Genomic DNA, 11285 nt, shown 5'->3' with positions numbered 1-11285 from the left:
AAAAAAAAGAATTGTAAGGGGGTAGGCGAGGGGGGAGCACTCAAAATAGTTTCTAAGGTAGCATACCTTCTTACCGATTGTGCTCTCGGCCCTTGAGGCCATGTTAAATTTAGTTCATGTAAGCTGAAAATAGATGGCAGGAGCATTGCACCGAGTGGTCGTGGCGGCCATGTTGCCATCCAATAACATGGGAGTTTCACGGTTCACGGGGCCGTTCGGGATCTTCGGGATGTGGTACCTTGTGGTAGACTCAAAAGACAAAAAGTTGTGGTTTATGTTAATTGAGGTTAAAGGTTGAAATATAGTATAGAGTAGAGATCATAGGTGGATACAAGTGTGATTCACTTCTTTAATGTACGATGTTGAAGGTATATTTCTAGGTGTCATATTTAGGTACAACATTGTGTGCAGATAATTGGTCGTTATTCGCCTTTACCATTGCCATGACTAGCATTACGTTATCTCATTTATGGACGTGACATTACATAACCTGGGGCATATTGCGTAGCCATCGTAAAGTGATTTACTGTTACAGAAACACATGGATGCACACGAGATTGTTTAAACAGCATCGAGTTTGACCAGATCATATATTTGAAGAACATTGAGTTCAACCAAATCATAGAAGTTTGCATATGCTTTAGATCGTTAGAAAGTGCATATACCATGGTGTATGAAGAGTACCTACGATATTGTGAGATGTAACATGGTGTAGTCTGGTGGATATAATTATTTTGACAACCTACTGTCTTCGTCTTCAGGACAGACGATACGGGCAATAGGTTCCGTCAAAACACTGGCAACTTTTTACCAGATCGCATAGTATCACACTCTGAAGACGGTAATCTTCATAGTCATTATTATAAAAGCCTCGAACCTCATATTCTCAATCTTTTCATAATGCCTTTAATAGATAAAAGGTGAAGTTGTCTCCGTGTGTAACTAATTAGGCACTGCAACATGAAGGCGTTTGGGGAAGTGGATGTTACATCCACATTTTCTTGACCTTGGCACTAGTTNCCCCCCCCCCCCCCAGGTACCCATTGGTTAGGAGGCTGGGTGGACCTCAGAGCCAGTCTGGGCGACATGGAAGAGAGAAAATTCTTGACCTTACTGGGACTCAAACTTCAAACCCTCGGTCATCCTGCCCGTAGCCTGTTGCTATACAGACTATGCTATTCTGGCTCCATTGTCATAATGCCCTTAATGGTTTGAAACAAAATCTTCATTGTACTTGAAGCATTGAGACTCAGTTTGCAAAATCCTTGATGGTATTTTTATTTCCTCCAGGAACATGCTGTGCCACACCTAAAGTAAGCTACAGTTATGACCAGTTTATAACGTCTATCATAGATATATTTCCAGCAAAATTATGTCCAAAATATTATAACTGAAACTGTAATTGCAGAATATTGTGGGACTAGTAACTGGAGGTGCGTCAGGACTTGGCAGAGCAACGGTTGAACGTCTGGTAAAGGAAGGAGGACGGGCTGTGTTATGTGATCTTCAGTCATCCTCTGGTCATGAAGTTGAAAAAGAGCTTGGAGAGAAAGTAGTCTTTGTACCAACTGATGTGAGTTATTTGTATTAACTTCAGATACATTAAATAGAAATTCAGAAGTTTGTATGACAGATGTTCTATAATGCCTGTGTCATTTAATATAGAGTTAGGTAGAAATCATTGGTTGTTATTAGATCATTCAGAAGTCTGTTTCATATTCTCATTTACAGTGCCAAACTGATGAAATATATACTAGAACAGTAGAATTTTCTGTATGACATTTGAAAAAATTTATGTAATTCATGTAAAGGGATTTGTGTAAAGTGGGTGTATAAATACTCAGACCAATAGGTACTTCAGCAGTGTTAATCTTAAGACAGACTTTCGAAGTGTATCCTTTCATGATCAGAAGATTAGAGTATGGTATGCATTACTAAGACATGAATAGTAAGACCCATATTTTTTTAGCAGGCTATTAACTCAGAGAGGTATGTCACTGACTTTCTTCCACACTTTTCTTGGAGCTATTATGGAAGAAGGAAAGACATATGTAAGATGGTGGTGCTACTGTTAATTATTTCATTAATGTTTTAAGTGAGATGCTTGAAGGCAGACTGATAGGTCACAGATTGTGTGGTCTGCAAAGTGTACTCAAATAATCCCCATACATTTTATAAATAGCAGAACATTCTGAAATGTTTAAATCTGTTGATGTTGAACCCAAACTAATGTCAATTTTTGCAAGAGACTTTGAGTTTGTTTAAGATCAGAATGGAGACAGTTTGATCATCTGCTGTTATGGTAAGTTCTTTTAAACAATTTAGTTACTTTAAGAAATGCCTGTCAGTGTTTATAGTGTGCAGCATATTAAGCATGAAGGTAAACTACTCTTTCTTGGCAGGTGAGAGCTAAGATTCCAGCGAACAGGCTGATGTTAAGAATTTTTTTTTTCACATAGTGGGGGGTGGAGTCCAGTTGGGTCCACTCGGCACTGCGGCCACTGATTGGCCTATTGTACCTGCCCTGGGTGATTATGATGATGGAGAATTTTTTTGGTTGAATGAAGATTGGCAGGGGAAACCGAAGTACTCGGAGAAAACTACCCCAGCGCCACTTTGTACACCACAAATCCCAATTGACCAGACCCAGGTTTGATCCCGGGCTGCCGTGGTGGGAAGCCAGCTACTAACCACTTGAGCTGTGGTGCAGCCCTGGTGATAAGAAAGTCAGACAATTAAGTTCTCCAGGGAAGACTGTAGGTTTCAAAATAAAAGGTGGAAGTACCAATTATACTCTAAAATTGTGCTGTAAGAGAGTCAAACAAGGTCATGAAAATTAAAAATTATACTGGCATGTTTTATTTTAATTATAGGTGGTATCTGAAAGTGATGTTACGAATGCTGTCCAAGTTGCCAAGGAAAAGTTTGGGCGACTCACTGTGGCTGTCAACTGTGCTGGAATCGGGGTTGCTTTCAAGACATATAACTTCAATAAGAAAGTTCCGCATGTATTACAAGATTTCACCAAAGTTCTCATGGTAAGTTAAGGCAGTAGCACAGTGTAAACAGTGCTGTGAACTTGTGAGAATGGAGTTTAAGTATAACAAGTTTTAGCTGGGCAAAACTTTATGGAGGTCATATGTTTGATGAAATGGTGATGTTTATAAATACAAACCACTCCGTCCAATGTGACATATAAGTTTTTACTACATTAAAACTTATCTCCCTTATATGTTTCGGTCCTTACGGGCCATCTTCAGAGGGAACATCATTACAAACTGGAAACTACCATCACTATAGGTGTTTTGATTTAAAGTACACTTATATCCTATAATGCACAGTACGCATAAAGTCGAACGTTCCACAATCACAGCAGCTTCCTGGTATTGTAAAGTTTTTAAAAAGTTTCTAGATGTTATTTAAAAAACCTTTATTGTCAGTAGTTAAAATTTTTTTTTAAACCACGTAGGTTCGTGTCCATACTCCCATCGTCCTTCTCGTATGGGGCAGATTTTGTGCCGCCTGTCTATCTTGATGAGGAGGTTCTTGATGTTGTCCAGGGTTTGTTCGTGGCTTGCTGCATTGCAGCAATGCAGCAAGTTAGAGAGATCGCTTTGCCTTCAACCGCTTCTGTCCTTGAAACATATTCCCTTCTACTAACTTCCTGCCTGGTACATAAACAGGTGGAAGGGGCAAAGTTTATTTTCTTTTGGAGTAGGGACCCTAGCCAGCCAGGTCAGGTTACTGAATACGTAGCCTACATTCTGAAGATTTATTACGCAGTATTCATTGCAGTTGCGTAGCGCCAGGGCAAGGTATAGTGTGTTACAACCTAACGTGTCCTAAAAGCATGATATCATGCAACTGGTCTGTCATGTTTAAAAGCGAAAAGCATGATATTATGCGTCCGGTGCGCAAAGTGTTAATCTGTTTCTAACAGACCCAACAGAGGAGGAGTCTACCAACCCCTTACCCGAGGACAGAAACACAACTAGTTTCTGGAATCTTGTGTTCTGTTGAATACTGGATGATTGATGAGTCCAAAAGTCCAGTAATCCTCAACATGTACTCAGTTTTCTCTGTGATTTCTTCTAGACCAGCCTCCTTACTAGCTTCAGTTAGAGCTTCTCTGTTTTTCTTTATGGTATTTATGTCATCTTGCAGTAGATTACATCATTAGCACAGATCAAATCTGATGTGTCCTGTTCAGTTTCAGTCCCACCTGGTTTTCTGGGACTTTCCTAATGGCATATCCTAAAATGAAGTTGAAAAGCAATCGGAATAAAGCATCTCCTTGTTTTAGACCATTTTGAACAGCAGACATATCAGACAGATATATACTTATATGGCCTTTACTATACATTTCATTTAGACACATTTTACGAGGGTCATTTCGTAAATAATGCACAGGTTGGCAACACTGCGGCTTAGATGACACAACAACAGTGAGCCTCACGTCAGTTACAGTTCAGGGCTTGAGAAAGAGGTGCGTTATTTTGTTTCACATATAATGTACTCTGTTCTTAAATCACCTGAGTTAGAAATGGAGCCTGCATGGGTCTCGGGTATTGTGACTGTTGAAGATCAAAGGTCATACATTAAGATCGAAACTTTACGTGGAAAAAACCCAACAGAAATCCACAGTGCTTTAAGTGAAGTTTGTGGCGAGTTAATAGTCAACCGTAGTACAGTTTCTCCCTGGGCTAGTTGTTTTCATGGCGGTTGTGTGAGCATAAACGATGATCCAAGGCCAGGAAGGCTGAGAACATCAACAGATGAACGAAGTGTGAAACTTGTGTCAGATGCTCTTGAAGAAGATCGTCGTGCGACATGTGAGGAACTTTCTGAAACCACAGGGATTCCACCAACATCAGTATTCCAAATTCTGACAAATGATTTGAAGAAGAGAAAGATTTCTGCGCGATGGGTCCCTCACTGCATGAATGCTGAGCAGAAGCAGGAACACCTCGACATTGCAACCTTGCTGAAACAAAGATTCAGCGTTGAAAGTCAAGCATTCTTGTATTGACTTGTCGCTATTGATGAAACGTAGGTTAGAGACTTTGAACCGGAGCTGAAATCACAGTCCAACGAGTGGAGAGTTCCATCTTCCCCATGACCAAAAAAATTTCGACTATCTCAATCAAAGGTCAAACAAATGATGATCTTTGTTTATGATCACCAAGGAATCATCATGACAGAGTTCTGTGCGGGAAAATTGTCACAGCAGTTTATTATCATGACTTTATGCAAAATCTGCGCAGAAAAATGCACAAAAACCTATCTCAGTTGCTCTAGGCTGGGCCGATCATTCTCCATGGCAACGCTCGCACACACATTGGGAATGTCATAACAGAAAAGCTGCACCAATACGGTTGGGAGGTGTTGCCTCATGCTCCCTACAGCCCAGACATGAGTCCACCAGACTTCGATTTATTCCCAAAGTTGAAACAACCTATGCGAGGCCGTCGTTTTCCCTCTCTGGAAGAGATTTCTGCTGCAGCTACCTGAGCCATTCGACAGATAAACAAAGATGGTGTCCTGGATGGAATAGTAAAGCTTCTCACACGTTGGGACTCGGTCATTGAGAAGCAAGAGGACTATATTGAAGGACTGTAAAGAGATATTAAAAAAAATAAACATGGAAGTAAACAAAAAATTGTGTGCATTATTTCTGAAATGACCTATGTAGTAAGCCGAACTAGTCTCATGGGTACCCCAACTGTAATAATATTGTACAGTACTTCCCTCCTAACTGAATCACATGATTTCTTGAAGTCTATGAATAGCTAATATGATCTTTCCTTGTACTTCTGTTTTCTCTCCAGTATCTGATGAATGCAAAAAATCTAATTGGTGGTTGATCGTTTACATCAAAACCTTCACTGATTATCACCAGTAATTTTGTCTACATATGGACTTGACCTTTGGAGCAGGATATTGGATGAAATCTTGTATGATGTTGCCAAGAATGATATGCCTCACTATCACCACCCTTCTTGTAAATTGGTACAATAATAGACTCCTTCCCCTGCTCAGGCAGTTCTTCCTTATTGCAGAGAGAATTAACGAGTTTATGGATATGAGAACATAATGATTTGCCTCCTGCTTGAATCAGTTCTGTCGGAATTTGATCAGTACCTGATGATTTCTACCCTTTTTAACTTTGGAACAGAAATTTCAGCCTCAGAAGAACTAGGCTCAGGAAGTAATGGATTGGATGTACATATACCCATCTGCCTAACATAACTAACCTTATTTACAGTCAATTGCTGAGAGAAGTAATTCTTCCACGTAATTAAATATTGTGGGAATTTGCAAGCAGATCACCATTCTTATCCTTTATCAAGTTCTGGCTGGTAACCCTTCATAAATTCATTTATTCCTCTGTACAAGTCTCAAATGTTTTTGTTTGTTCTAGGTTGGTAACCCTTCTTAAATTCATTTATTCTCCTGTATAAACCTCTAATGTTTTTGTTCTTGCTCTATGTTGCAAGTTCATTAATGTTTTCTTTCAGGATATTCCTGCTTTTAGTCTATGAAATGTCTACTAGCTTCATGTCTTACATTGTTCAGATTATTTCCATTTATTTGATTCATATCATACAACCAATGCAGTCTGGCCTGTCTCATTTCATCTGATAGTTTAGAACATCCATCATCAAACCATGGCTTGTGCTGTTTCAGTTAGTAATAACCTAGACCAGTGCTGTCCAACGCTCTTATGTACTCTCTGGCACAATTCACTGATGCCTATGGAGGTGTGGGCGCCACCTCACACTACTGCTGCTGCTACTACTACTACTACTACTACTACTACTACTACTACTGCTGCTGCTGCTGCTCCTTCTTCTTCTTCTTCTTTTGAAAATATTTAGCAGTACTCAGACGTTCAAAAATGTCTCTTGTCTTACAATTTGAATTAATATTAAAAATCGGCTCAATTATATGTGGTTACGGAGGGCGCCAGAAAAATATACCATGAGCGCCGTGTTGGACAGGGCTGACCTAGACTCTCTTTGGGTAAAATGTTGATATTCTTTCTATTCTTCCAAGCCCAGCAAAATCATGACAAATATAGGTAACAGATGTAAGGTTTGAGGTTTTCAAGGCGATGACTATGAAGAAAGTCGTCTTCTGGGATCTGCCGCTGTGTATTCTTGGTTTTCACTGACATTTTGGAGGAACATATCGCCTCCATCTTCAGGGCAGGGGAGTTCCCCCGAAACAACGGTGAAAACCAAGAATACACAGCGCCAGATTCCAGAAGACGACTTTCTTCATAGGTAACATGTTTTGAAAATGTGTGCACAGTTCAAATATTTGTGGTGGGCAAACTAGCATTGGGGTGGGTTTTCTTCAAGTACTTTGGTTTACCCTGCTAATTCTCCTTCCACCAACTGCTACACACATTAATCCTCTTTTTTTCATGAGCACCATATAATATAGATACCGACAGTTCGTTAACAAACTTGAAATAAATTTTAAACTTCCCAAAAGTGGCCCTTTGATAAAGGCAGAGAGTGATTGTGTGAATTAGGATCAAACCTCCATCTAAGCTTTGCAAATCGAATGGGAATGAAGTGCTACATTGTGCTGGTGGAAAATGATGGTACATTCCAACAGTTGTGATAGTATTCAGTGCAGAGCAAGTCACAATTTCTGTTATTAAGGTTAGTACAAGGTGACGTAGAACTGTCAAGCATAAGCCTTTAATATAGAACATGCCCATCACTTTCAGAATGCTGTGTCTGCCACTTTCCAAATTTAATTCACCATTGTATTCAGGAGGTGCCTGCTTTGAATTTCTGCTAGCACAGTAACTATTCAGACTAAAGTTTTCTGTATTCAGTCTAATGACAAGATGATTGTGCTTTAAAATTTGGCCTCAACTGCTTCTGTCCACATCCTTTCTAACTGATTCGTCATTCAGTGCTATACAGTGAGTTGTTAAATAAACTACAGTTAGTAAATGGACTAATGTTCAGGTTATGTGTAATTACAAATGTCATGTGTATGGAGTGTCACTGTAGACGGTTTGGATTGGTGATCGGATTTATTTCATACTTATACACACAACCTTTAACAAGTAACTGTAGCGCTATTGCTAATTCACACTCTGCCATTCACTACAGCACATGCTTCAACTTTTTCAGCCTGCTGTATATTTGGCAGTTTTATAGTAATTGCTAGTAGTAACAGTAGACGTTCCCATTGCTCTGGGTTCCCGGACCATCCTTATGCCTCAGCTACCAGCTTCTAACAGCAGCAGCTCACAAGGACTAAACCGCAGCATTCCATTAACTAACTCACTCACTCATCAACCAACTACCTGCATTCCAGGCTGGTGGCCATCTCACACCAACCTTATACTCTTCACACTGCCATCTCAGAACTAACTTCTAATGGCAGATGGCTCTCATTCTATAGCCTCAGTATGAACCACACAGAGAACACTGCCCCCAACAGCACTTCCAGTGTTGCGGGTGTCTGTTGTGGCAATTACCTGGCAGTGGTTATTGTTTACAGAGCCAATACTTAGCAATGGCTGTTGTATGGCTACTTACTTGACTGTTGTTGCCGAGCAGTGGATCTACATGTCACAATATCAACCACTTCTTTTTGCTGTGATTTTTTTTTCTTTCAGGTGAATACTGTTGGAACATTCAACGTGATACGTTTGGCTGCTGGCTTGATTGGCGAAAATGAACCAAATGAAGATGGTGAACGAGGAATTATCATTAACACTGCAAGTGTGGCAGCCTTTGATGGTCAGATGGGCCAAGCGGCATACTCTGCTAGCAAGGGAGCTATTGTTGGTATGACTCTTCCCATTGCCCGTGACTTAGCGGACCAAGGAATTCGAGTCTGCACAATAGCACCTGGTTAGTAAAACAGAAAATTGATTTTCAGTGTCTTTCCTGTCATAATTTCGTTTGCTTAACACTTTAAATCCAGCCATTGTACATGTACCACACAGATTGCCTCACCAGGAAGCCAGACTTAGTACAAGTATGACTGGAAACTTTATAGATGCATAGTAAAAAGAACTTCCTGCAATATCAACAAAGAATTTTCACTGTTCAACAGTCTGAAGATTTTAGATTTATGGTTCATCAGTAGAGTTCTGTGCATAATAGCAATTTGAAGTGGTGCCACTTACAGTTAGGTGCTGCATTTACTGTGCTTCAGTTCATTTCTCTCTCTGCCAATGAATGCCCTTCTCATGTTGAAACGCTAGTTGAGAATCAAGGAAATGTCATGTACTGTTCTAAAAATTGTTGGCCATGCATTTGAATGATACATGGTCTCATTGTTTATTTTGTAAGATTTATATCATCAGTGCCACTCTGTTCTTCAATGTGAGTATCTTTAATTTGGTGCATTTTCCTTGCTTGTGCGAATATTTAGCAGTTTATTCATCAGAAGTGAAGGAGATATGATTTGTTTCTTTGTTCCTAAATTCCCTCTGGCACAGGACAGAGGTGCATTTAAATGGTGAACTGCCTGTGAAGTGTAATATTTAGTTTATGTGGTTCCATTCAAACTCACGTGGTATTATATTTATTTCAGTTTAGTTTTGTCTGTTCTGTCCAGTATTCCATTTGGTCTCTTATGTTCTATCGTTGAACGGATTAGAAGACACTTTCTTGAATGGTATTTGTTGCACTGGGAACTGCACTAGCTCTGGCTTTCATTCCCATGGTAACATCTGCCAGTGTACTCGTACACGTCGCGACTACAGTTGACACCTAGGCAACGATGTATTCGATGTTCCTTGTTGTATGGGAAACATAGTTACTGAGTCGTCATCTTTCAATGGACATCTCTGTATGCGTTGTCTCGGAAACGCGTTTTAAGAGCCGTTGTGTAACAATGGACCCTCGCTCAGATATTCTGACTTCTAGGTGGCACACCACAATATAGTATGTTTTTCTTGTTTTGTTAGCAACTCACCAAAAGTTACTTTCCGAATAGGCCTCGTGCTTGGTGGAGAGTACAAGTTTGAAGCTCCTTATTGTGCAGTTTTCTCCAACCTATCAATTTGTCCCAACCAAAAAAAGAGAATAATGTTAACAAAACAAACAAGGAGAGCTGCGCTGCATCACTGACACCAAACCCAAAGGCTTGCAGCCTCTTTAAAACCTCATCTCACAGGTAGGAGATGCAGTGCAGGTCAACCATCCATTGGCAGGAGGAAGGGGTTAAGCCGGAATTATTTTTTAAATAAGAACTGAACAGTACTTTGTAAAAGACCCCTCTTAATCACGTAGTATGTAATCACTGACTGACCTTCTCAGAGCCAGCCTTTGCTAAGGGGCATGTTCATGAATAGAAGGAAACAAGATGTCATTCACATTAGTGCACTGCAAGGGCTGGTCACAATCATTATACGTGACACTTTCGTTACTACCAGTTTCACTGATGCAAATTATCAGAACTTGAATTAACGTAACATATTCAGCCACATTATTAAATACATTTTCCATTTTTCGTTTAATAACTTTCTGTAGCTGTTATTTATTTATTTATTTTATTTTTCAGAAAATGTTATTTATATGTTGTTGCCAGACTTCTGTGGCATCACTTGAAAATGTTGAATATGCTTGATGGTACATACTTTCAGTGATGGTACTTACTGTCAAGCCTCAGCACACTGAAATGCTCCATGTACTGAACTTCCTCCTTAGGCCTTATGCAGTTTAACTTCTGTTGTTGAATTTCTTATGTTTTCAGGTCTGTTTCATACACCGCTACTTGCTTCATTGCCAGATAAAGTTCTCCATTTTTTGGCAAAATCTGTTCCTTTTCCAAAAAGGTTGGGAAATCCTGAAGAGTTTGCCCTCTTGGTTCAGAGCATAATTCAGAATCCAATGTTAAATGGAGAAGTAATAAGATTGGATGGTGCCATACGCATGCAGCCATAAGTGAATACTGAAGTGAAGGGCAAGAGTTGTTATTTTTTTAAGCATACAGTGTATTTGTTAATAATCAAGAAATATTAAATGTGGAATTTTATATACACAGTAGCATTGCGTTATTGGTTAATACATGTGTCAAGGGCTGTGCCATAGCTCAAGTGGTTAGTCGCTGGCTTCCCACCACAGTGGCCCAGGTTCGATCCCAGGTCTGAGTAAGTTGGATTTGTGGTGGACAAAATGGCACTGAGGCAGGTTTTCTCTGAGTACTTCGGTTTACCCTGCCAAGATTCATTCCACCAATTGCTCCACGATCACCCTCACGTATCATCTGGGGCTGGTACAGTAGTGCAGAAGTGGCCGCAG

General features: G+C 39.9%; 1 protein-coding gene across 1 annotated transcript; it reads left to right on the top strand.

Moving 5' to 3' along the window:
* Positions 1–325: 325 nt before the first annotated feature.
* LOC111867521 (3-hydroxyacyl-CoA dehydrogenase type-2) lies at positions 326–11030 on the top strand (the record flags this gene model as incomplete). The annotated part of the gene is given in 5 exon segments (XM_023857484.2): positions 326–368; positions 1409–1573; positions 2874–3038; positions 8648–8885; positions 10738–11030. Coding segments are annotated over 5 exon segments (768 nt in total). The 3' UTR covers positions 10929–11030.
* Between the last annotated feature and the right edge of the window lie 255 nt (positions 11031–11285).

The sequence above is a fragment of the Cryptotermes secundus genome, unplaced genomic scaffold (assembly GCF_002891405.2).
Source record: "Cryptotermes secundus unplaced genomic scaffold, Csec_1.0 scaffold1226, whole genome shotgun sequence".
Taxonomy (NCBI): Eukaryota; Metazoa; Arthropoda; class Insecta; order Blattodea; family Kalotermitidae; genus Cryptotermes; species Cryptotermes secundus.
This window is presented reverse-complemented; position numbering and strand designations above follow the sequence as displayed.